Raw genomic sequence first — 27,484 nt, 5'->3', positions numbered from 1 at the left:
TCTTCGATGTACTCGCGAATCGAGTGGTAACGCAGCTTGATATGCTTGACCTCTTGTGTGACCTTGGCTCTTGTGCATTGGCGATGGCACCCATGTTATCACAAAGAATGATTAATGGGTCCAATGCACTAGGAACCACACCGAGCTCTACAATGAACCTCTTCATCCATACCGCTTCGATGAAGCCTCCGAAGCCGCTATGTACTACGATTCTCGTTGAAGACTTAGCCACCGTGCACCGCTTTCGAGCTTGCCCAGCTTACTGTAGCACCATTCAATATAAACACGGACCCAGAGTGTGACTTAGAGTCATCAGGATCAGTGTTCCAACTTGCATCGGTGTAACCGTTTACAACGAGCTCTTGGTCACCTCCATAACAAAGAAACATATCCTTAGTTCTTTTCAAGTACTTCAGGATATTCTTGACCGCTGTCCAGTGTTCCATTCCTGGATCACTTTGATATCTGCTAGTCAAACTAACGGCATGTGCTATATCCGGTCTAGTACATAGCATGGCATACATGATAGATCCTATCGGCCGAGGCATAGGGGATGTTACACATCCTTTCTCTTTCTTCTGCCGTAGCCGGTCCTTGAGTTTTACTCAATACCTTGCTCAGTAACATAGGTAAGAACCCTTTCTTACTTTCGTCCATTCTAAACTTCTTTAGAATCTTGTCCAGATATGTACTCTGTGATAGCCCTATTAGGCGTCTTGATCTATCTCTATAAATCTTGATGCCTAATATATACGATGCTTCACCAAGGTCTTTCATTGAAAAACTATTATTCAAATAACCCTTAACACTTGCTTAATAGTTCTATATCATTCCCGATCAATAATATGTCATCTACATATAATATCGGGAATGCTACGTAGCTCCCACTCACTTTCTTGTAAATACGAGCCTCTCCATGACACCGTATAAACCCGAAGTCTTTGATCACCTTATCAAAGCGTCGGTTCCAACTTCTTGATGCTTGCTTCATCCATAGATTGAACGCTGAAGTTTGCATATTTTGTCGGCATTTTAGGATCGACAAAACCTTTGGGTTGTACCATATACAACTCTTCCTCAATGTCTCCATTAAGGAACGCCGTTTTGACATCCATACGCCAAATCTCATAATCGAAAAATGCAGCTATTGCTAACAAAATCCTCACAGATTTTAGCTTCGCTACTGTGTGAGAAAGTCTCATCGTAGTCAACTCCTTGAATTTGTCGGAAACCCTTTGCGACAAGTCGAGCTTATAGACAGTAATATTACCATCAAGATTCTGTTTTTCTCTTGAAGATCCATTTATTCTTGACAGCCTTTCGGCTATCGGGTAAGTCTACCAAAGTCCATACTTTGTTATCATACATGGATCCCATTTCGGATTTCATGGCTTCTTGCCATTTGTTGGAATCTGGGCTCATCATCGCTTCTTCATACGTCGCAGGTCCTCATCATTGTTATCTACAATCATGACATTTAGACAAGGATCATACCAATCAGGAGTGGCACGTTCCCTTGTCGATCTGCATGAGGTTCGATGGTTTCCTCGTTCGAAGTTTCATGATCATTATCATTAGCTTCCTCTCGTTGCCGGTGTAGGCGGTACAGTACAACTTCCGATCAAGCGCTACTCTGATCAACGAGTATAGATTCATCAATCTCATCGAGTTCTACTTTTCTTCCAGTCACTTCTTTAGTGAGAAATTCTTTCTCAAGAAAGGTTCCGTTCTTAGCAACAAAGATTTTGCCTTCGGATCTGTGATAGAAAGTGTACCCTATAGTTTCCTTAGGGTATCCTATGAAGACGCATTTCTCCGCTTTGGGTTCTAGCTTGTCCGGTTGTAACTTCTTTACATAGGCTTCGCAACCCCAAACTTTCGGGAACGACGACTTAGGTTTCTTATTAAACCATAATTCATACGGTGTCGTTTCTACGGATTTTGATGGTGCTCTATTTAAAGTGAATGCGGCTGTCTCTAATGCATAACTCCAAAATGATAACGGCAAATCGGTAAGAGACATCATACTACGAACCATATCTAAGAGAGTTCGATTACGACGTTCGGACACACCGTTTCGTTGAGGTGTTCCGGCGGTGTCAATTGTGAAAGTATTCCGCATTTCTTTAAATGCATGCCAAACTCATAACTCAGATATTCACCTCCACGATCGAGATCGTAGAAATTTGATCTTCTTGTTACGTTGATTTTCTACTTCACTTTGAAATTCCTTAAACTTCTCGAAAGTTTCGGATTTATGTTTCATGAAATAGATATACCCATATCTACTCAGATCATCTGTGAAGGTTAGAACATAACGATCACCACCGCAGCGATGCTACGCTCATTGGTCCACATACATCGGTATGTATGATTTCCAATAAGTCAGAGCTCGCTCCATCATACCGAGAAAATGGAGTCTTTGTCATTTTTCCCATTAGACATGCTTCGCATCTATCAAGTGACTCAAAGTCAAGTGATTCAAGTAATCCATCGAGATGGAGTTTCTTCATGCGTTTCACTCAAATATGACCAACACGACATTGCCACATCTAACTCTAATTATCATTTAGTATAATTCGCTTAGCATAAATGTTATGTAAATGCGAATCACTACTAGCGACATCTTATAGAAATAAGCCATTCTTTTGTGGTGCTCGACCATAAAAGATATTATTCATAAAAATAGAACAACCATTATTCTCAGACTTGAATGAATAACCGTCTTGCATTAAACAAGATCCGGATATAATGTTCATGCTCAACGCAGTACATAATAGCAATTATTTAGGCTTAAAACTAATCCCGAAGGTAGATGTAGAGGAAGTGTGCCGATCGCGATCACATTGACCTTGGATCCGTTTCAACGCGCATCGTCACTTCATCTTTCAAATAGTTGTCGTTTATTCTTTAGTTCTGTTTCGAGTTACAAATATGAGCAACCGAACCAGTATCAAATACCCAGGTACTAGAACGAGAACCAGTGAAATGAACATCTATAACATGTATATCAAATATACCTTCTTTCTTCTTCTTGACAAGGCCGCTCTTGAGATCAGCCGGATACTTGGAGCAATTACGCTTCCGAGTGTCCCTTTTCCTTGCGATAATAGCACTCAAAGATCGGGCTTAGGGCCGTTCTTAGGTTTCATAGGAGGCGTGGCAGCTTTCTTGCCACCCTTCTTGAATTTTCCCTTAGACTTGCCTGTTTCTTGAAACTGGTGGTCTTGTTGACCATCAACACTTGGTGCTCTTTCTTGATCTCAATCTCGCAGCTTTTAGCATGCCAAAAAGTTCGGGTAACTCCTTGTTCATGTTCTCGCATATTGTAGTTCATCACAAAGTTCTTGTAACTTGGTGGCGGTGATTGAAGGACACGATTAATCCCAGTCTGTTAGGAATCACTATTCCCAAGTCAGCGAGTTTCTTCGCATGCCGGTCATGGCGAGCATGTGCTCACTAACGGAGCTGCCTTCTTCCATCATACACCAAGAAATGTTTCGATGCTTCATAGCATTCCATCGCCGCATGAGTCTCGAATATAGCTTTCAGCTCATTCATCAACTCATGAGGATCATGGTGCTCAAAACGTTTTTGAAGATCGGATTCCGGACCGCACGGGATGGCACACCGAACTTGAGAGTACCGAGTTTTCCGAGTCGCGTAAACAGCTTTTACTTCATCGGATTCATCTTCTGCGGGAGGGTCACCTAGCGGTGCATCAAGCACAAATTGCAGATTTCCGCCGAGAGGAAGATCCTCACATGACGGAACCAATCGGTGAAGTTGCTACCGTTGCTCTTAAGTTTCTCTTTCTCTAGGAACTGATTAAAATTGATTGGGGACGCCATCTCTACAACATATATTTGCAATAGTTTAGACTAAGTTTATGACAAATTGAGTTCAAATTTTAATTCAACATAATTAAAAACCTAAGTGAACTCCCACTCAAAACAATATCCCTCGCATTGTCTTAGTGATCACACGAACCAAATCCACCGCACCTAAACCCGATCATCACGAGAAAAGGTGTGATTTCAATGGCGAACACTCAAAGTGTTCATCATATCAACCATATGATTCATGCTCTACCTTTCGGTATCACGTGTTCCGAGACCATGTCCGTACATGCTAGGCTCGTCAAGGCCACCTTAGTATCCGCATGTGCAAAAGCTTGTCTTGCACCCGTCATATGTACTTATTGAATCTATCACACCCGATCATCACGAGGTGCTTGAAACGACAAGACTTGGCAACGGTGCTACTAAGGATGAACACTTTATTATCTTGAGATTTTAGTGAGGATCATCTTATAATGCTACCGTCGCGATCTAAGCAAAATAAGATGCATAAAAGGATTAACATCACATGCAGTTCATATGTGATATGATATGGCCCTTTTGTCTTTGCGCCTTTGATCTTCATCTCCAAAGCACGGACATGATCTCCATCATCTTCGGGCATGATCTCCATCATCGTCACGTAGCACCAAGGTCAATGGCGCCGTCTTCATGATTGTCCTCCATGTAGCAACTATTACAACTACTTTGAAATACGACTCAACATGAAATTTAAAGACAACCATAAGGCTCCACGCCATTGCCACAATACAATAATGATCATCTCATACATATTCATCATCACATTATGGCCATATCACATCACCAAACCCTGCAAAAACAAGTTAGACGTCTCTAATTTGGTTTGCATATTTTACGTGGTTTAGGGTTTTCGAGAGAGATCTAATCTACCTACGAACATGAACCACAACGTTGATACTAATGTTTTCAATAGAAGAGTAAATTGAATCTTTACTATAGTAGGAGAGACAGGACACCCGCAAAGCCTCTTATGCAATACAAGTTGCATGTCGAACGAGGAACAAGTCTCATGAACGCGGTCATGTAAAGTTAGTCCGAGCCGCTTCATCCCACTATGCCATAAAGATGCAAAGTACTCAAACTAAAGATAACAAGAGCATCAATGCCCACAAACCATTGTGTTCTACTCGTGCAACCATCTATGCATAGACACGGCTGCGATACCACCGTAGGATAACGTTGCATAGAAAACAAAAATTTTCCTACCGCGAACACGCAATCCAAGCCAAGATGCAATCTAGAAGACGGTAGCAACGAGGGGGTATCGAGTCTCACCCTTGAAGAGATTCCAAATCCTACAAGAGGAGGCTCTTGTTGCTGCGGTAGACGATCACTTGCCGCTTGCAAAAGCGCGTAGAAGATCTTGATCACGATCGGTTCCGGCGCCACGAACGGGCAGCACCTCCGTGCTCGGTCACACGTTCGGTTGTTGATGAAGACGACGTCCACCTCCCCGTTCCGGCGGGCAGCGGAAGTAGTAGCTCCTCTTGAATCCGACAAGACGACGGCGTGGTGTCGGTGGCGCGTATGTAAAGTCGTGAGCGGGCTTCGCTACGCTCCGCGGGCAATAGGGAGTGGAGGAGCAAAGCTTGGGTTTGGGTGGGGGTGGCCGGCCACTCAAGGGGGCGGCCAGCTTATGGTCTTGGGGTGGCCGGCCCCTCCCTTGGCCCCTCATTATATAGGTGGATCCCAAGTGTTGGTGTCCAAGTCTTCGAATAAGACCCGAAACCAAAACCTTCCATAGGAGGGGAAACCTAGCCCAACTAGGCCACCCACCCAACGGAGCGAAACCCACCGCCCAAGCGGCGGGTGGCCGGCCCCCTATGGTGGAGACCACTTGGGACTCCACCCCATCTAGGGCTGGCCGGCCATGGAGGTGGAGTCCCTTGTGGACTCCACCTTCCTTGGTGGTTTCTTCCGGACTTTTCTAGAACCTTCTAGAACCTTCCATAGAACCTTCCGCGACATTTTATTTCACATAAAATGACATCCTATATATGAATCTTATTCTCCGGACCATTCCGGAACTCCTCGTGATGTCCGGGATCTCATCCGGGACTCCGAACAAATATTCGAACTCCATTCCATAATTCAAGTGCTACCATTTCAACATCCAACTTTAAGTGTGTCACCCTACGGTTCGAGAACTATGCGGACATGGTTGAGTACTCACTCCGACCAATAACCAATAGCGGGATCTGGAGATCCATAATGGCTCCCACATATTCAACGATGACTTTAGTGATCGAATGAACCATACACATATATTACCAATTCCCTTTGTCTCGCGATATTTTACTTGTCCGAGGTTTGATCTTCGGTATCACTCTATACCTTGTTCAACCTCGTCTCCTGACAAGTACTCTTTACTCGTACCGTGGTATGTGGTCTCTTATGAACTCATTCATATGCTTGCAAGACATTAGACGACATTCCACCGAGAGGGCCCAGAGTATATCTATCCGTCATCGGGATGGACAAATCCCACTGTTGATCCATATGCCTCAACTCATACTTTCCGGATACTTAATCCCACCTTTATAGCCACCCATTTACGCAGTGGTGTTTGGTGTAATCAAAGTACCTTTCCGGTATAAGTGATTTACATGATCTCATGGTCATAAGGACTAGGTAACTATGTATCGAAAGCTTATAGCAAATAACTTAATGACGAGATCTTATGCTACGCTTAATTGGGTGTGTCCATTATATCATTCACACAATGACATAACCTTGTTATTAATGACATCCAATGTTCATGATTATGAAACTAATCATCCATTAATCAACAAGCTAGTTTAAGAGGCATACTAGGGACTTCTTGTTTGTCTACATATCACACATGTACTAATGTTTCGGTTAATACAATTCTAGCATGATATATAAACATTTATCATAAACATAAAGATATAAATAATAACCACTTTATTATTGCCTCTAGGGCATATCTCCTTCAATTTGTTATGTCCCTCATAATTATCCCAGAGACAGTGAGCCATTTGAGAATTAATAAGGGTAATGGCCCATTTTGAAAGTTTAGTCACACTAAGCAAATACAGAGGGATGCTAGGTAGAACACTTCTAACCAGCTCTAATTTAGCAGCATGGTTAAGAAGCTTTCCCCTCCAACCAGCAACCTTCTTCAGTATTTATCAACAACATGTTGGATATCTTCTCTTCTAAGTTTACTCTGATGCAAGGGAACTCCTAAGTATTGCATGGGGAATTCACCCAGCTTACAACTCAAAGACTAAGCAATAAACTGTGCATCACCATCATCCACATTAATAGGAACTAAATAACACTTGTGAAAATTGATCCTCATGCCAGACATATGTTCAAAGCAGGCCATGATCCACTTTAAATTTACAGGCGAGGACAAGTTATTTTCTAGGAAAAGTAAGGTATCATCAGCATATTGCATACTGATGATACCTCCACCACCCAACTCTTGCAGAAGCCCATCTAACTGTCTATTAACAACAGCTTTGGATAAGATTTTGGTGAACACATCAGCCATAAAATTAAAAATTATAGGGGAGATAGGATCCCCTTGCCTCACACTTCTACTGGTCAGAAAAAATGACTATTACAGTCATTGATCCTAACACACACATACCCATTATGCAAAATACCTTCAATGATAGACATCCATCTGGGGATAAAACCCCTCATCCTCATGACTCTCAAGAGAAAAGCCCTATCAACCCTATCATAGGCCTTCTCATAGTCAAGCTTAAAGATAAAACCAGACTGACCATTATGCACTGCATTGTGAATAACTTTATGGGCAGAAACAACACTCTCAAGTATATAACCCCCCTTAATAAAAGTTGTTTGGTTAGGTGAGATAAGCTTTTCACTAACCACTTCCAGCCTATTGGTGGCACACTTAGAGAAAATCTTGAAACTACAATTAGTTAAGGCAATTGGCCTGCATTTTTGTATAGTTACAGCTTCAGCCTCTTTGTGAATTAAAGTTAACAAAGAGAAATTCAATCATCTAGTTTCGCTTCATTCCAATCTTTTACCATAGCCATAAAATCAGGTCTAATGAGCTCCCAAAAGTGTTGATAAAAAAGAAAAGAAAAACCACCAGGGCCAGGAGCACCCTCAACATAAGAGCCAAAGATTGCCTCCTTCACCTCTTTTTTCAGAAAAAGCAGCATCAAGCATGTTATTATGATCCTCGGACACCATATCCACAGGATTCAGAAGTCATCCTCTAAAACAATATCAAGGCAAGGCTCTTGGCAGAAAAGGTTCTTATAGTAATTAACAGCGATATCAATCATACCTTTGTTATCTTCTACCATGCCTGAATCACGGTGCAGTTGACCAATCTACTTCTTCCTTCTCCTCTGGTTTGCTAGAGAACCCTCCAAAATATAACGTTCCCTAAACCTTTGCCTGGCCTTAATTTCCTCATTTCTCCAAATATTAGTAAGTTCAACAGAGATATTCTTATTATAGACTTAGAAACATGGGATAAGCATTGTGTTTCAGAAGCAATGTCAAGTAAATCATATTCAGCAACCAGCTGTTGCTTAAGTTTTCTTTGAGCAGATTCAATATTAGCTGACCAGCCTTTTAAACTTTTCTAGTTTTCCTCATCTTAAATTGTCATCTATCAACATAAGTTTGGAGATGAAAGGGGGTTTGCCAAAATTTAGCCACCACTTGCTCAAACCCCTCAATTTTAAACCACCACTTCTCAAATCTAAATTGTTTATCATGAGGAATTTTCAAAGTAGCAGTATCAACAATAATAGGGGTATGATCACTACCAACTCTAGCCTTGGAAGATAAACTACTAGCAGGATACAAAGAGTCCCAATAAGTAGAAACAAAAACCCTATATAGCAAGGCCATGACCAGATTATCATGGTTGTTAGCCCAAGAAAACTGCCTACTAGGGTTTTTGAGCTCCATGAGACTGAAGTTATTAATCCAATCATTGAACAAATTAGCCGAATGTTGATTTATATTACTTGTATTCTTTTCACATCTTTCTCTAATGAGGTTGAAGTCACCACCTACTAAAGTAGGACCATTCCAACAAGCATATACATTATGCAATTCATTTATGAAATCCAACTTATGCTCCTCATAGGCAGAGCCATACACAACAATAACTCTCCAAACAACATTATCTTTTTTGGCTTTTATTTGAACATAAACACAATAAGTAAAGATGTCCCACTTAACTATATAAAAAAGGTCAAGACTAATGCCAACAAGAATACCACCAGCAGTTTTAACAGCTAGCAACCAGTTCCAAGAGAATTTCCCCCAAGGATCTAGCTGTTGCAACTGTAAGTTTGTGAACTCTTCTTTTTTTGACTCAGAAAAATAAATAATGTCAGGGCATATCTCTCTAATGAGATCATGCACTCTAGTAAGCTTATCAGGTCTATTAAGACCTCTAGGGTTCCAAATTAGGGCTGCTACCATTTTTAAAAATTAACTTTCTTCTTCCTCTTTTTTCTACAATAGACTAATGTCCATGGTTCATCCTCATCAGGTACATCACAAACGTGATCCTCCTCATCAGATAAAACCACCTTTTCATCCTTCACACCCACTCTTAACTCTTCCACAAATAGACTAATGTCCACAGGAAGAAATAGAGCAGTGTTAGAAACACGAAAGTCTTTAAGCCTATTGGTCCACCTCTATTTGGGCCGGTATTCTGAAGGCAGCGTCCTATTTGGCGCCGTCCGGCCCAGCCCAGGACACGAGCGGCAGAAGCCGACAAACCATTCCGCTCCACGTGTCCCTCCCCTTATCCACACCGCTGCACGTATATAAATCCCTGCTCCAACACTTGACTGACTCCGCGTCGTCTCCATCACCACCATTCGCGTCGACAGAAGAGAAGAAATAAAAATCCCCAATCCCTGCACCCACCCACCACTGCTCCCTCACCACCCAGATCTGCCGAGCCTCGCCGCCGCCGGCGTTGGACCCGGCGATGCCTAGGACGGCGCAGGGGCTATCCTCCCTGCTCCGTGACCACGCCGCCCTCATCTTCCCCTCCGCCCGCTGCTGCTCCCACCGCCTCAAGCCCTGGTCTTGGCACCCCCATACCCGCTCCTCATCCTAGCGCGCGCGCGCCGGCCGCCCGTTCCTTCTCCTCCCTTCCCTCCCCCTTCCCGCCCGCCCACGTCCTTCTGTCCACCCTCTCGTAGCTAGATTTTTCTGGTTCTGGTCACTGGGACTCAGTTCTTGCAAGGTCGTGTTGGTATTGGATCGGCTGCCTGCTGTTGGACTGTGCTGGATCACCGGCGCTGGGACTGGGGTACAGTATACCACCGCCGATCCCCCTCTCTTTTTCCTCGCCAAATCTGGCACATACACTCGCATAGTAATATCAGCCTGCATTTAAGTAAATTTATTATATCTGCCTGCTTGATTGACATGGACGTTAGGACGTATGCTCGAGGAATCTGTGTAGAGGTTTATAGGTACATCGTTATTTTCTCTCTATCGTGTACGTTGATGATGTGGGTAATCTGACCTTCAGTACCACCGGTCAGTAGAGCCGCTTGCGTTCCGTAGCATCGGGCAGACAGCTAATGACGCTTCCGTGGTTGTTCAACGGATGCAGGAGTGCGCGCAGCCTCTTGTTCCCGGTCAACGAGGCGAGCTGCTTGATGGATGGTCGTTCCTGCGATCCTGGGGGCGTGCCAGTGGTGGCGTCTGACGGCACCTCTTCCACCGACGCCCGCGGCGGCACGGAGCGGTCTGCCCTTGACGGAGCTTCCAATGCGGATGGCTCGTCGGAGGCTGGAATGTGCGTGGGTGTCTCCAAGTTGGTCGGCTCGGGGGTGAAGAAAGACCTCCAGAAGTGCGCGACGTTTCCGTCGTCTGCCGCTGAGGTCGAACAGGAGGACTTGTGCTCTGATGCGGATGATGCTAAGGATGCTCACACTTACCAGCGCTCTGTTTCGTTACCTGTGAGTACCTCGCGTTAAGCTGTTACCAAAAGATTGACAAGTATTGCTCTTTAGTTCAATATAATTCAGTATTTACTATGTATACTAGAAATGGACTTCTAGTGTGTACCACATTATCATTTTGACCATGATTTTGAGCTCTAGTTTCCAACTAGTGACTAGTACGTGGTTGTTTGAAGATATTTTTATCATACACTGAACTACTGAAACAACTGTTCGGTCTTCTTACTTTTCATCATTGCTTAAACGGTCTAGGCTCAATGTATAGGGGCAACAAAATTTCATAGTACCATTAATGGGTGTCTTGTAAATTTATTAGTACTATGCTAGTACAATAATTTGAGCTTATTAATAAACCACACATTGATATTTTGTGTGTACCATGTTGCGTAATGCGTATAATGCTCTGAACTGCATGTGATACAATAGCTTGGGCTGTTCTTTGCATTATGAGGAAGAAATGCAAGCATGACACTACAAGACAAATAATGCAATGTTAACCTGCATAAATTGCTGTGCTCGTTTCTTCAGTTGTAGTATCGTTAAGGCTACTCGGGCAACCTTCTGTCCCGGTACTCTGTAGCCATGCATGCAGGGCTATGGTTGTTGGCTATAGTCATCTTGTTTGCGCATTCACGTGAACCAACTGGCTTATTATCCAAACCATATTGACCAATTGGAACCTTATATCAAAATGGGAAGTAACAAATAATTTTGTGGCTATTAATATTGCTTAATGAGGAAACTAAACAATCTCTTCCTTCTCTTGTCTCTGCAGTCACCTGTGAAGCTCATCCCTGCTATTAAAGGAAGCCGCGAGAAGAATGGGGTGCCATCACCAAGAGAGAATCGCCACATCAAATGGGCCGAGGACGTGTATGACCCCCCTGTCACATCTGTTTCTCATTCTGTGAACAACAGTTACAAGAGACGGCCCAATCCCCGTAAGAAGGACAAGAGCAAACAGAAACAGAAGCAGAAGGGCAGATCCAAGAAAAAAACCAAGAACACTAACCAGAACCCAGCTGTAATCCAGACTCCTGATGGGTAAGAATTCTATCACTCTACTGTTGTTAAGTTGCCTTGCAAATCTATTTGACGGAATGCGCTGATTTCTGCTACTTGTGCTTGTCAGACTGGAAGATCTTGGCACCTCCGTTGATACGGAAGCTCCAGCTGATCCTGGAAAGCATGAGACTGAGGTCTTGGACTATGGCATCAGCAGCCAAGATGCCAAATGCGGAAGTAGCTTCCTGCTTGAGACGGTTGCGAAAATGCATTTCTCTACCGCCGAGGCTTCCTGAAACGCCCGCGGGAGACTCAAGGCTTTGCAGACACATCTCCATTATGTAAATACATGGCGGCTGTACATAAATAAATCGCGTATGTTGTTATCACCATGTACCTCCTGTTGTGCTAGAGAACTTCTACGTCCATGATTTTGTAGCAAAGCGTGATGACTTTTGGACTAGTTTTTGTATGCAACCATTTGTCCAGCTGCACAGGAACAAAAGTACCATCAATCTATTACGTTGCAGTTTTACGGTCTTCTATGAGCTAATGAGCCCTTAATGTTTGTGGCAATATAGTTCTCAATAGTAGCTGAATTTTGGACGAAGATTTGATAGCACATGAGCACCACTGGTTTTTGAAATTTTTAAAAATTGTATTTTTATGTTTCAAAAAATCATAAAAATTATTCCATAAATACATACATATGTCATGAATACTCGTGCAAAGTTTCAGTAAAAAATATAGAAAAAAACAAATTTATGGCTGTGTGTAGGGACAATTTTTGTCAGAAATTTGTCCTTTTTATATAGTTTGTAATACAATATATTATCTTCCAAAAATTTACAGTACACTAGTAGAATGCCCGTGCTTCGCCACAGCCCTTTAACATAGTGTCAAATGCATAAACGTGTAAATAATGCATGCAAATATTAAAGTATATAAAATAAATATATAATACTTATTTAAAGATCCACTTCGCACAATTCATTTTGTAGAAGAGAAATGACTGAATACACTATTTATTAAAGCCATGGTCCGTTGACGCGTCTAAGGTATTCTCGCATAATCTTAGGAATGTTGTCTTCAACTTCATTAGCCAGATAGTTGAGTATGAGCCCGTAACCATCCTGCACAATTGGTATATCATGTTAACATGAAGTTTTCTTCCCACAAAAAATATAAGATTGTGAATATAGAGTACTCCGCTGCAAACTGGATGAACAAATCTTTTACCATCCCATGAAAGCATAAAACTAAATACTAAGTATCCAGACAATTTTCTGCAAATAAATGGAACATATAATTATCTTGGTCATTAGAATGACGATAAAATAAACTGCTTGTAAAGGTAACTGAGAAAAATCACCTGTCGGGGCTTGTTGGTATTGGGATATTGTGAGGATATTTACGTGGCCAGAAATAAATATCGGAATTCCAGCCAGGTTGCCCTACCTCAAGAGCATCATTTAGATAGAATGAACACCTTTGTAATTTTAGTTGGTACCTCTCTTCTGATAGAGTTTCAGAACATGAGTCTAAAATACATACACGACACTCATGTTTGTCGATGGTGAACAAGATGAAGTGACCAAGAAATGCGTGTGGCCAAAAAATCTGCAAGTGGTGAGCATTCATAAATCATGTTAATAATGGAAAATAGACTAACTTGCCATGTTGCATGATGATATATTAAGGTCTATCCCAGGCCAGCTATGAAAAAATGTTGCCAACTCCTTAATATCTCGCTTAACACGCCAAAGTGGATGTTTTCTACCATGGAGTATCGCCGACTGAAATGAAAAAAAGGTTTAGAACCATAACAGTGACAATATATATGCGATTATAATAACTTACACAAAATCTTAAGTCCATGTTGTGCACGGGTGGCTCTATCAAAAATTGTATCTCATCGCATGTCACTATGCGCACAGCCATGTTGAAACAATCCTTGTCCATTGGCTGGTCCATCCTGAGTATGTCATGAATTTGCTTTAGAGTTAATCCTAGTGGATAAGGTGTGGAGCTTCGCACCCATTCTTTTCTGCAAAATAATTGATAAGAATAATAGTATGATAATAATATGTACCGACGCTTGATCAATATCTTATGAGGCTTACTTCAAACATGTTGCATCGTCAATGGACATGATGTATTTGCATATCTCGTCAACAAACTCATGTGGTTTGGTGGACAAGGTGCAAATAGGAAGCTGGATATTTTCTTTGGCTACATCTCCTTGGTGTTCTTTACCTAGACTTGGCAATTCCATAATATCAGAGTCAGATCCATTTTCTTGATCTTTAGATTGATTATACTAGCAAAAATCGGCGCGGCGGCACGCCGCGCAAGTATAAGGAAAATTTGGTGGGAAAACATGAACACGCTATTGAAATTATAACAGATGTTTAGACTGATCCTGAACTTAATAAGTTGAACAGATAAAATTAACACAAGAGGATAGAAGCAGTCGTTCAATCTCTGTTTTCAGGGTGCAGAGGTGATCAATAAATATATAACAGCACATTCACATGGATCAAAAAGATTCGAGTCACAGAAAAAGTAGAAATCAAAGATGGCAAATGAAAGACCACACCTGCTAAACTGATTGCAACTATAAGAAACATCATAACGCAAATAAAATGAAAATACAAGATTATAGGAATAACACAGATTGAACAACCATCATAGTACACACAAAAGTCCATTACAACATCAATTGAACAAAATATGATGCAACATCAATTGAACAAAATATGATGCAACATCAATTGAACAAAATATGATGCATCAGCGATTGCACGCACTCATATAGGTAAGTATTGAAATCAGTCAAGATTTGAGTGTGGAGACGTAGCCGTAGCATCTTAACCTGTAGTAATGCATTGCCCAAATCTGAATCACTATCGCCCGTCTTGACCAAATCAAAATGACTTGGTACATACTCAATTAGGGGCACTAAGTTTAAGTTGCGGGCAGATCACTTAACTCAAGATGAACAATTTGAGAGATTCGCATCCAACTGAGTTGTAATCAGGGATCCTCTCTTAACAGTTCTAATTCTCCACTGCCAATCCACTGTTTAAGCAAAATAGATAATAGTTTTGTACATGAACATGTACGGATAGTAGGTATCCGACTTCGGGTGCAAGAATACTATCGAAGAGTACTTGCGAATGCCACCATGTTAAGTAACTTTTTGTAATAATGTAGCGATCCAGCTAGAAGCTCCCACACAAACACAAGAACAATCAAGCGCAGAAATCATTGGGCCCTCCGCTACCATATTTCAAATGTATAGACTGATCCTATATAGTCTTCCATTGTGTTTCCCTGCAATGTCGATCAAAGCTAGATATTATTTGGTGGGCAAGCAGGGACAACTGAAAGAATGTCAGTAGAGGAGCTTGTTCAAATTTCACACTGAGTTCCTGCAAGAAAGTTAAACAAGTATTTGCATTGATGTTTTCTCTTTTTACTATACTTGATTTTTTCGGTGATGTTATATATAAAGGAAATTAATTAGTTTTTAGTTCATCAGAACACAGAGGAGATATGTAGCGAGTCACTGTTAATAAATCATTTTTACTAAAGTGGAAAACATTTTTTGTGTATGACCAAAATGATATTCTTATGTCTACATCTCTGCAGTGATAGTTACTTAATCATGATATTGAGAGCAGAAAGAAAGCACTTACATATATCATAATTATGATGCAAAATGTAGAATATAAACATGACTTACATTTGAGGTACCAAATTGTTGCAGAACATATAAACATAAGAAAACACATAATATGTATACTTATCTAGAAATATATTGGCATTTACCGTGGGTAATTTCTTCTTAAATTTGACATGTATAGCAGTTTAAGAACCTAAAGACTATTACGTCCATAGACTACCAGATATGCAGAATTACCTATGCACAAGAAGGTAAAATTATATGTAGCATGTACTGTATGTGCCGATGTCCATGGATTGTTTTGTGAGCTTAGCAATTTCAGAATCAACATCATCCGCAGCTTTCCGAGATGTTTTACGGCCTTTGAATCAAGTTGTGGAACCAATATCAACCAAAACCTTTGAATCAAGTTCTGTGAGATTAATGGAGAACCATGTGAGAAAAAGAAAAGGAGAAATGACAAACAATCCAATGGTCCCGCAGTCTGCAACTTTCCCGTAAGTTAAGTTCACATTAATTGTTGAGATGAAAGAGTTGACATGCTAGAAAACAGAGAACCTAGGATTCAGTGCTTTATGTTTATTATTATTATTTTTATACAAAAGTCACTGACTAAATATCATTCGGTTATACATTTCATATGAACCACTCAACTGTACCGACCAAGAGCATGAACCACTTAACTACCGGTCAAGAGCTTTACCAGTCAAGGGCAGAAAATATCTTTTTGATTTACATATAGAAAACAAGAAGCGCAGTGATACCCAACACAAAAATGAATCTCCTTGGTCTCATTTCATCCTTAATATATTGCCAAATGAGTTCCAACAGCTACATGTGTAGAAAATTGATTTGAAGATAATGATATCACCAAGGTCGAGGAGACATCTCTCAATCAACAAAATTACCATCTCCAATAGCTTAGAGATACTGAATAAACTCGAGGATAAGTACTTGATGAAAAATCAGACGAAAGCTAACATAAATGCAAGTAAAAGAAGAGGAGAGAGAGATGAGGATATGTATTGTCCAGAACCACATCCATTTAACCCATTTAGTTGCCTCATCTGTACCTTGTTGTGGTTGAAAGAGAAAAATCTATATCACATACTTCAAAATTTGTGTTTATCTATGCACAGCATTGGAACCTTATGCACACTTATAATACCAAAGTGGGATGTTTCCGTGCTAGAAACTGCATTATGACATAAAAATTTATGTTACCTCAGAAGTCATATACGTTCTCAAAACACCCAGCCATATATGTTCCTAGCACATTGAATTTGAGCACAACCATTCGAAGCAAAGACAGGGAGATGATTCAATTAATAAATTTTTATTAATCATTACCTCATCTATGCTATTCTGTCAACTAAAATACATAGAAATTTTCCTCCTCCTTTCAACACAGCGCTCTTTATAATTACAATTTGGTCTTTGATGTACCATTGTTTACCTTACTTTTCCTGCCCACACACATTTTGCAAAGGGACATATGCTACTAAAATGTGAAAAAAGTAGATGACATGTAGTATTTACTCACAATATCCTATTTTCTGAAAATGCTACTCAAATACGTACTTCCTTGTAGGTATATAGAAAGTAACAGTCCAAGGGAATTTCCAAGAATTTGATTGAAAAACAAACATCTGCAAGAGCACAACCACTGGAGAATACCTTATAAACACTTATTATGTTGCTGTTCTTATTGGGCAAGCTTCAAACTTGTCAAGACATGGAAATAGAAGAGGCAAACTGGACCTTTGCAAAAAAAAGTACAAGATGCAATTTGCAAAGAGCTAGAGAGGACCACCATTGGCCATGGTGGTGGATTATTTTATACCTGGAAACCTCTACTCTTTTGAAGAGCTTCCAGATTCAGCAATCGGAAACTGGAATGACTCTAAAAAGGATCAGCTCTTATTCATTTCTACATCTTTGAAGGGGAAATTAGATAAAGCTACTTTTAAACATTAGCAACATTAACAAATCATAAACCTCCACCAAAAGTTTCTACTACTCTAGTTAATTTTCCATTTTTCCCCATATGAAAACCAGAGCAATTTACTTGCTTTTTCTACGATCCATGTATGTGGTTCATGTTAACCTCAAGAGCGAGAATGCCCTTTTTTCACCTCCTCACCTTTCTACTTGGCTCATATCTCCACTGCATCCACTATGCATATAGGTCGGGTCCTCTCTCTCTCTGTCTCTGAAGTTCCATTTTATTTTTTCTACTGCAGGGGAAAATTTATCTGAAGATTGGGATTTGAGGCATAGGAAACTTGACTTTTGTACTGCAGGGGAAAATTTATCTGAAGATTGGGATTTGCGGCATAGGAAACTTGACCTGCAAATTCTATTTGGAGAAGAAGCTCAAGCCAAGTGGTATTGTGATCTAAGTAGTGATGTGTGGGGATTCTCATGGGATCTTGTGGAAAGGTGATTGAACTTTTTTAGAACCTATTAGATCACACCCGGATGCTTAATTTCAGCATCTACAGAGACTGTCGACTGATGCCTCTAATTACCCTTTGTTTTTTTCCTGAGAGAGAAGCAACAGTCCTTGGAAAGAGCAGGATCGCCTCGCTTCAGATTGTAGTGCATGCAGGTGTAGACAGGGGCCTTCATAAGATGGCCCGGAACTCCAAATGGCAGGTTCTTTGGAAAGAGCATTTTCGCCTCACTTCAGATGGAAAGAGCAGGTTCTGCTTTGTGTTTGTGATGTGGGCTAGAAGAACTAATTTGTTTTGATTCTACCTTTTCAGATAAGATGAAGAGACCAATAATTGTTGCCAGATGAGGGTTGGAGTATATATGTGGCTGGCAAACATGAACCATAATCTGTAGATACCATGCAAAATAAAAACATGCAGGTAATAAAACCATGGTGATTTTTAGCTACAGAAATAAGTTCCCAGCCTGCTATCTATATAATTACAGAATGCTATTTCGTAGTAAATTGGTCATATTTATTCATCTCCATAGTAAGTTATTTAATGTGTGCAGTTAACTCGGTGGAAGCATGTGATTTCTTAAAGGTGTTTATGATGACTTAAAGTTATTTAGTGTAGAGCCGATTGAGATGTAAAGTACTAATGACTATGACTAATGACTTCTTCCTGCAAGTCATTAGAATTTGAAATAACTCGGTGCTGAAGCTCAAACAAATTAGAGGTGTTGGCAGAAAGAATATTTTAGTAAGCAGCAAAAAATGTTACTAACATGTATACTTCATATGCAGTGGCATGAAATAATAATGGGTAATTACCAATTCATTGTTTCACTTAATGGTTTGTACAACAAAACAGAACACCTTACAGTTCAGACAACTTTTTTTCCTCCTTTTGCCAAGTATTTATGCTTCTCTTTTAGTAGAAATTGCAAGCTAGAGTAACATTTGTATTTGCAGGTTTGAATATAATCCAACAATTTCCTTTTCTTTCTCTTAGTCATGCGTAGTGTTTTTATATGCACTTATGCCACTGCAGCAACACTTACTCCACAAGACAGGTTATTTCTTTAGCTCATGCTTTATCAGGGTCATATTAAGGTTTTGACTTTACATCAAACCATTATGTACAATGAATTCGAACAATGCCTCAGCAAAGGTGCGGGGTTCTATCTAGTCAAACTAATTATCCTATCACATGTGAACAAATGAACATGATTAGGAAATTAATTACTTGCTAGCAGCCATATCAATCCCTACCTTCTCCCTCGCAGGCTCAACTGCACTAACCAGCTCAGGAACAGGGGCAAGAAGAACGGGTGGAGGGGCATCATCGAGACCAAGAAGACAACAACACCGGGGAGGCCATCAGTACATGAAGCCCTGCAACAAACTGTCAGGCAGGAACAAAGCAGAAGACTTCGTTTGCTTCACGAACAAACACCAAACAAATTAAGCGAACCAAACCTGAATCAGCGGACGCCGCGCGAGCGGCCCTGAAGTACTTGCCTAGACAAATTCCAGCGATCCATCAGTGTGTTGATGGGCATGACCGGGTGGAAGAACCGCACAGCAAGGATGGCCATGGCGTTGGGATTGTCGAAGACAGGGTCGTGGCGCGAATACCCCTGCTCGTCGCTGAACCCGTTGGCGTCGTCTAGCGCGCCGCAGAAGAGCTGAAGCAGGAAGGTCTCCTCCAGCGACCAGCACAAGGCACTTGACGAACTCGTTCCCGGGCATCCAGACGACCAAGTCTAGCAACAGATCTCGTCTCGCCTCGAGAACGCCCGGACGGCGCCTTGCCCTTGAGGCTGGCCCGTTCCTCTCCATCTCGTCAGCGAGCGAGCCGCCCGGCAAGAACTCGAGGAAGAGCCGAAGAGGCTAAAGATGGTACTCGCCGATGCAGGGGCGAGCCAGCACTTAGGGCGAGCAGAGCGAGGCCTCATGGCGCAGCTGCGCCAAGCCCGCAGACTTCATCGATAGCATCTCGTCTCCACCGGCTGTGAAGGGCGAGAGGTAGGGCTGATGGGCGTGGGCGTCATGGCATGGGCAAGGCCTGCAGGCCAAAAATCGAACCACAAAAACTCAGTTAACCGAAAGAATTAAATCCAAATCACAACAACAAATCAATGCTGAGAGGAAATCCCACAGATCTAGTAGAACCAGCAATTCGAACATGGCCAGAAAAAGAAATCCCGGCGAGTAGGGACAGCTCCCTTGCGCGGCGGCCGCTCTGCTCGCTTTTCCCCTCCACCTTCCCTTCGTCTCCATGAAAATCCACAGGGACCGACACAACCGCCCGCGGACCAAGCCGCCGCCAGACGCTTGATGGAAGATGGCGTCGGCGCGGCGTTGGAAGAGATCAAATGGGAGAGATGAGGGCAAATAGAATGAACCAGATGGAGTGATGGTGGAACCATGACCACCGCTTTGACTGCACGGCCACGCGCAAAATCCAAGATTTCGGGCCCTCCTATGCTGCTACATGTACGTAGGAAAAGACCAAATGAATATGAACTTGCACCGTCGCACGGACTTGAAACGTCTATGAAAATTCTCTCAGAGCACCCCAAGTGCACACGTAGAAACTTAGAGGAAATCTAATGTAGACGTGTCAGCTCCATGGTAATTCTCAACAAACTTCAAAATTCTGAGAAAAAAGATGTTTGTTCCCAAATAGTATAGTAGTTATATCGGACTGCCTCTTATTTTGTTTAGTTCCGAATCATGCAACATGGCAATTAATTTTCTTCGGAATGCTTTCATATCCTCCTACAAAGTAGTAAGAAACATTGATATTGTAAATTAATAATTTAAAATGCAAGATACTACTAACGGTCTCTAAATAAAAATAATACCTGAGTGATGCAGTCAGAAAGCATATCGCCTGTCCAATATTCCATAAAGTTTAACATGAACAACCCGCCCGATGCGCTATAAAATTAGCAAATGTTATAGTAGAATTCTATCTAGACCGTAATTTTCACATTCGAAAGTTGAACAGATTCAACATACCCATCAGTCTGCAGTGGTTTTTCGATATGCTCTACTATTGGCCATGTCGTGACATCGAGATCGTGCCACTTTTCACTTTTGTCAAATCCCCTTATTTGGGATACAGTCTTTAAGTGCTTCTCAAGTCCTCGGAGCTGTTATATGAGGAAAAAAGATATTAGACACCGAGGAAAATGAAAAATGTCAAGAGGAGATCATAATCAAATAACTTACCATAAACGTGAGGTCAGTTCTACCCATTCCAGGACCAAGTGAGTCTAATACTTGTATCAAGGGTTTCTTCGCATTGATGACCGCTAAATACCAATGGGTCTTACTGATATTTATCGGTAGGAAGATCTAAAATAAAATATTACATAAGTAGGTATACACATGTTAAAAATATAATAAATGAGATGCATAGGTAGGGATTTAGTTCTGACCATGTCATGCTTTAGATAAATATATGCCTGCTCTATGATATGGCGATATATTTTTATGTCTTTCTTCAGCATATTGGAGATGTATGTTTTATCCATATATACCTTATTGTCAGCTCTGTTAAGTAGATGATCACATGCACGCATGCAATATATGTAGGCATTTATCACCTACAATTGAACACATAAAATACAATTAAATTAAAATAGACACAAATTATGTAAATAGCGATTTCTTGTTGACTTACATCATCGGGCAGAAATCCGTCATTGTGGCGACCCCCGAGGTCGGGGCTAGACAAACACAGATATCACATCTAGCATAAGCCTAACCTAGATCTCTAGGGCCTACAGGGTGAGAATCGGTAACACAACAGTGACTCTACGACTGAAAGCAAATATATTACAACTCTTAGCAGAGTTAAGATCCAAATTTATTACACGCAGAGGTCACTGACCACAATTCAACAAGCAACGGAAAGCAAATTATGTTATCTATATAACAAGACTGCAAAGGGCCTAAGAGGCCATAACATAAGGCGACGTCCCAGCCCATAAGTCTCAGGCTGCCGCCTGAGGAACTCCGAACTACTCATCGACGTTAAGGTAGAAGCCACCATCAGTTGGAAGGACTTCATCTAAAACAAAGCATGCAAGGCCGAGTACAGGGACTCAGCAAGACTTAGTACAACCTGTTAGCAAAGCGGGTATGCGAGGCTTTATGTGGAGCTTATTTTGCGGAAAGCCAGTTTTCCTTTGTAAACAGGAGGGAGCAGAAACTCGTCTATTCAGACCATTTTCAAAAGGGATAAGAGAGCGATATCAACTCTAGCTCTAAGATCATCATGTTGAATCCACCAAATCTTCATCATTACCTGAACCTATCACCTAGGATCACCCCCTCGACACCCTGAGAAGGGATCCTTATCACACATTGACATCAAGTTTTACGATTAGGTTCAAGTTGTCTATGATCACAGAATCCATCACCAAGTCATCCGTAACCGTGGACACGGCTTTTCGAAAAGATTTACCCTGCAGGGGTGTACAACTTTACCCACACGCGCCGACCGACTCTTAATGCCACTATAGATTAACACACTTCCTTGGTGTGCTGGCAGAGGGTGGTCGACCAAAACCTTTCCCTTACTTCGCCTATTCCATGAGTCAAACTAACTGGGGAGCTCCGTCATCGTAGGTAGCCATTCTCCGAGGTGGTCCCGGTCATTGTGTGCAGGGGATCCAGTTCAATGCCTCCAGCATCCTTCACCCTAGCCACGCCCTGTATGATGCACTTTGAAAACCTTTCCCACCTTTCCCCCATGCGTATGGCAAATGGAACTCGCAAACTAATTGACTCATGGGTAAGCTAGGTAAGTTAGGGCCAAGGGGTTCCCATGGGCCCCGTGTGGTTGTACGTTCAGTCTTGGTTCCGAAGGCGAGAACGAGTCAAATCACCATATCCCCATGTGGCGGCCCATCCAAGCCTTTAGCATGTTTATTAACATCATCACTGACCTTACCACGTCATCCTGTCAAACTAGGTTCATTCGTAGCTCTAATTCATCAACCGGATGGATCAGACTTCAACAGCTAAGCATGGCTAAGCATAACACATATACGGCTCTAGCGATGCGAACAAGCTCAGACCTAGTTTTGCTGGGAGCGGTGGATCAGTAACTCTGGCTACAAGGATGGAATATGCACACATAGGATATCTACCACTGCCGATAAAACATATTTGAAGCGAATGCAATATGTAAGAACCAGAATTAAAATCATTTCGAAACCATATATGAACCAGGTTAGGGCTTGCCTTGTCCCTCGTTGTTCTGGTGCTGCTCTTCGGGGGCGTTGATCTCAGGCTCGCATTCGGTCCCTATCGAGAAGAACCAAATACCGGAAAGGAAGAGCACGATCAAGACAAGGTACAATGCAATGCACATACAATATGATGACATGTCATATTAAGGGGTTTAGGTAACCCTAGGTGCATCGACGGAAATTAAGGAGGGTTCGGCATCGATCCCGACATATGAGAGGGGTCGATTTAGGGTTTCTACTAAGGCTTGATGTTTAATTGGTTCAAGCATGTATGAAACATGGATAACTAAATAGGATTTATTTTTATGAACATTTTGATATATAATTTTATATTTTTCTGATTTAAAATGAATTACTTATGAATTTCCAAAATTTAATTCATTTTAAATCAATTTCAGAAAATTATATAAATAATAATAAAGTTGGACCCACATGTCATAATTTTATTCTTTTCTAAACATTTATGAAATTATTAAAATTCTGACAAAGGGACCCACATGTCATATTATTTCCTATTTAAAGAAATACAGAAAATAATTACTGAAAATAAAGAAAACACTTTACTGCGTCACGCTGACGTCATGCTAACGTCAGCGCGACCTTGAGCTCGCAGATGGCGTTGCAATCCGGTGATTCACGCCGTAATCGCACGCGTGCACGGGGGCAATAGATGCGGCTCGACGCGGGGAGCCGTTTGGTGGCGGCGCCGCCCGCTATTGGCCACCAGAGCGTGGCCGGCGGCGAGGAAGCAGAAGTGAGGCCGTGGCAAGAGGCCCGTGGCGGCGGTGCTAGAGAGGGTTAGGGAGGGAACCGAGGGCATGGGGAGGTTCGGGTGCTCACCCTGAGCACGAAGGTGAGGTCGACGACGCCGGAGGAGCTTCGCCGACGATGAATTTGAGCGGAGGCCGGCCGCAGATGCTAGGGTTAGGGTTTGCTCTGGGGGCGCGGGGGAGCACGGGGAAGGGGAAGAGTGGGGGCTAGGGTTTCCGGGCGACGGCGGCGGTTCTATTTATAGCCGCCGGCGGGCGGCGGGGTGCATCTGGGCCGCCGGCGCCATCGAGCGGCCGGGCGTGCGCCAGCTCCTGCTTGGTTTCGCGGGGAAGAAGATCTTTTTGCGAAAAACCCCCTGCGAAGAATGTTGGGCTGGGTTGGGTTGGCTGCTGGGCCACTTGGGCCACGGCCAGGAAGAAAGAGAGGGAGAGGGAAGTGGGCTGCGCCCAGGGAAGAGAGAAGTGAGAGCTCTCTCTCTTTTTCTATTTTCTGGTTTTTATTTCTCATTTCAAAACCAAATTTCAAACTGTTTTGAATCTTGTTTGAAAACTCAAATTTTCATAGAATGTATTAAACACACATGGCCTTATTGAATTACAACAATGCCATGTTGTCTAATTTATTAAATCTTGAGAGATTTTGAATGGGAAAGAAAAGAGAAGGGTTTGCATAATTGAAAACAATTCAACTTTGATGCAAATTTTACTCCAATGCAAACTATATGCATGAGATGCACATGATCACTCATTTATTTATAAACACAAGGTTGGGATGTTACAGTCATCACATGTAAGACACTTTAAATGGTCATTAGATAGCGATGCATCACCGATCTTCACAAAGTTGGTATTTTTAGGTGCAAACATTATTGATTCAATGACGGCAAAATCTTTCGCGGTGCAGACATAGTCTGGCAAGATATAAGTGTGCCACATTAATTACATAAAAAGTAATATAGCAAAAAGGAAAAGGCGGAACTAAGTACCTTTTGGGGTAACGTTTATGTTTTCTTTTTTTGGTTTATTATGACATGACTCCTTTGGATTTGTAAGAGTCGGTGAGTCTAGGCTCCCTTCCGTAAAGGTAGCCTCGAGGCCTTCGGTGATGGCTTCTTTTAAAACATTGACATCCATTTTTATATTGTCCATGACCTGCAAAAAAGAAATTAATTATAAATATCTTTTTATCTAGGAACATGGGTTTAGAAAAATATAATCAAAATAACCTTGGTTGATTCAGTAAAACTTGTCTCTTCCACCAACATTGTATTTGAACCTATATCGATAGGTTCTTTCAAAGCATCTGTAGTATCTGTCTCAGTTTCGCCCATGATCTACAATAGTTAATACACATTGTAAGAGATGAATATTTGCGATCTGAAAACAGTCAAAACATAATTAAGTTGAGAGAATTTGTAAACATGATCACTTGTTAGAGAGGCAGAGGCTGCATACTCATCTCAGTCAACAGGGCAAAACGGCAAGAAAAAAGAAATTAAAGACGAGACGGACATGTCTGATGTCACTGCTTTCTTCCTCACGTCTCCTCACCCTATCCCTTTCCCAATTCGTTCTCCTACCAGCGCCGCCTCCTCACTCAGCCGCCATGGCCATGCCTCGCTGCCTCCTCTCCCAGACTCCCACACCTCCCGTCCTCGGCCGGCGCTCTCACAGCTGCCCACCCTCCGGCGCCGAGCCAACCCGCCTCCCTCCAGCGCTATAACGGCCACCCGCCCACCGGCGCATGGTTCCGGCTGCCGGCCGCCCCTCCCACCGGCGTCGGGCCACCCCTCCATCGGCCAGATCTCACGGCCGCCCCTCCCTCCGGCGCTGAGCCAACCTACCATCGGGCGCAAGGCTCCGGCTGCAGGCCGTCCCGCCTCCGGCTCCAGGCCGTCCCGCCTCCGGCACCAAGCCACATCGCCATTGGCCGCAGGCGACCCCTACTCCGCCGCGTCCGCGGAAGCTGCGCTCGGGCTCCTGCCGTGCGCCTGGACCCACCCGCTTCCCTGGCTTCGCTCATCCTCACCTCCCGCTAGGCAATGGCGGGCGTCGGCGTTCCTTCAAAAGAGCTGCTCCCGCTCGTCTTGCAGGAGGATGGGGACATTCTCAGCAACCACTGTCGACATGGGCACACCAGCTTATCATTGACAATGTTCAACACCATTTAACAAGGTGCACTGATATACATACCATTTTTTGCTTTATCAATTAGTTGATTTGGAAAGTGTGACATTTTATGACCTGCAAATAAGAAAAGAAAAACAAGTCACTGAATGTAATAGGCAATGCTCCTGGTAGGCGTCCTTAATGTCTGTTCTATAGTTTAAAAGATATTATGACATCCTGTTCTATAGTTAATTTGAGAAATATGATCACATAAAGCAATATTTTAACCCATTTTGCATCTATACTGCAGGAAATGACTTCTTCCACTGTTCTATTGGTATTACTTCCACAATAGCCTACTTATGCACCCAGGTTAGTTTTATCTATCTTCCTCAATAAGGTTCTATTTTGTGCCAGATTCGTGTTTATTTCAGTGGTATAATAGGCACTACATTTTCAGTACAACTACTTGATCGTATATATCTTGCAATCTGAATATGCTATTCCTTCTGAGATGCAGGACGTGTAACTGCTAACAGGGCTACTTCTGCAGTTCTATTTTCTCCCTCAACGTGCTGCTCATCATGATCGATTCTACCCAAAGAGGATCCGTGAAAGTTCTTTTAAGAGGAACCTGGCTAGTGAAGACGGCAGGCTTGGCGACGAAGGTCTTTTTACTCGATGGTGACTTTGGTCAGCGAGATGAAGAAGACGGCTGACAGCGACTTTGGTCAGCGCGATGAAGACGACGGTCAGCAGCGACCCTGGTTTTGGTCAGCGAGATGAAGAAGACGGCTGACAGCGACTTTGGTCAGCGCGATGAAGACGACGGTCAGCAGCGACCCTGGCTGACAGCGACTTTGGTCAGCGCGATGAAGACGACGGTCAGCAGCGACCCTGGTTGTGGTCAGCGTGATGAAGACGACAGTGCCATTTCAAATTTGGATGGCGTGTTAGTTGAGAAATAGTAGGTGTTTGTTGTGCCATTTGAAATTTTGAAAAACTACGCCTAATGGTGTGGAGTTGTTTGTTATCCACGGGCTGGTATTTCTCCTCTTAGGATAAAGACGTGTTAGTTGAGAAATAGTAGGTGTTTGTTGTGCCATTTGAAATTTTGAACAGCTACGCCTAATGGTGTGGAGTTGTTTGTTATCCACGCCTAATAGTAGAGATTAGCAAGCGTGGATGGGTTCTTTTGTTAGTTGCTTTTTTCTTTGTGACGTGGGGGGTATTATTGTCCATCCTGAAAATGTGACACCAGGCATTCACCAGTTTGCTCTTAATAGTAGAGATTCAGAATATTTCTATGTATGTGCAGATTTAAGCTCAAATTTTTTGGAATCACAGAAATATGTTTTC

At 42.3% G+C, this 27,484-nt stretch overlaps 1 protein-coding gene and 2 long non-coding RNA genes across 4 annotated transcripts; 2 read left to right on the top strand and 1 right to left on the bottom strand.

Moving 5' to 3' along the window:
* Nucleotides 1-9,709: 9,709 nt before the first annotated feature.
* On the top strand, nucleotides 9,710-12,391 carry LOC127320902 (uncharacterized). Of its 2 annotated transcripts, none has more exons than XM_051349981.2 (4): nucleotides 9,710-10,182; nucleotides 10,492-10,840; nucleotides 11,619-11,887; nucleotides 11,976-12,391. In XM_051349981.2, exons 2-4 carry the CDS (start codon nucleotides 10,538-10,540, stop codon nucleotides 12,142-12,144), a joined length of 741 nt encoding a protein of 246 aa, XP_051205941.1. In that variant the 5' UTR covers nucleotides 9,710-10,182; nucleotides 10,492-10,537; the 3' UTR covers nucleotides 12,145-12,391. The 2 variants fall into 2 exon arrangements, with proteins under 2 accessions (XP_051205941.1, XP_051205940.1); XM_051349980.2 differs by lacking the exon at nucleotides 9,710-10,182 and adding an exon at nucleotides 10,287-10,348.
* Nucleotides 12,392-14,862: 2,471 nt separating this feature from the next.
* LOC127320873 (uncharacterized) lies at nucleotides 14,863-15,817 on the bottom strand. Its single transcript, XR_007863601.2, has 2 exons — nucleotides 15,774-15,817; nucleotides 14,863-15,184 (listed from the first exon to the last, which is right to left on the bottom strand). It is a non-coding gene; the product is annotated as an uncharacterized lncRNA (long non-coding RNA).
* Nucleotides 15,818-25,533: 9,716 nt separating this feature from the next.
* Nucleotides 25,534-27,326, top strand: LOC127320895 (uncharacterized). Its single transcript, XR_007863651.2, has 3 exons — nucleotides 25,534-26,191; nucleotides 26,436-26,497; nucleotides 26,646-27,326. It is a non-coding gene; the product is annotated as an uncharacterized lncRNA (long non-coding RNA).
* Nucleotides 27,327-27,484: the final 158 nt, after the last annotated feature.

The sequence above is a fragment of the Lolium perenne genome, chromosome 1 (genome assembly GCF_019359855.2).
Source record: "Lolium perenne isolate Kyuss_39 chromosome 1, Kyuss_2.0, whole genome shotgun sequence".
NCBI classification, from domain to species: Eukaryota; Viridiplantae; Streptophyta; class Magnoliopsida; order Poales; family Poaceae; genus Lolium; species Lolium perenne.
The sequence above is the reverse complement of the archived record's forward strand: the minus strand, read 5'-3'. Positions and strand labels throughout refer to the sequence as shown.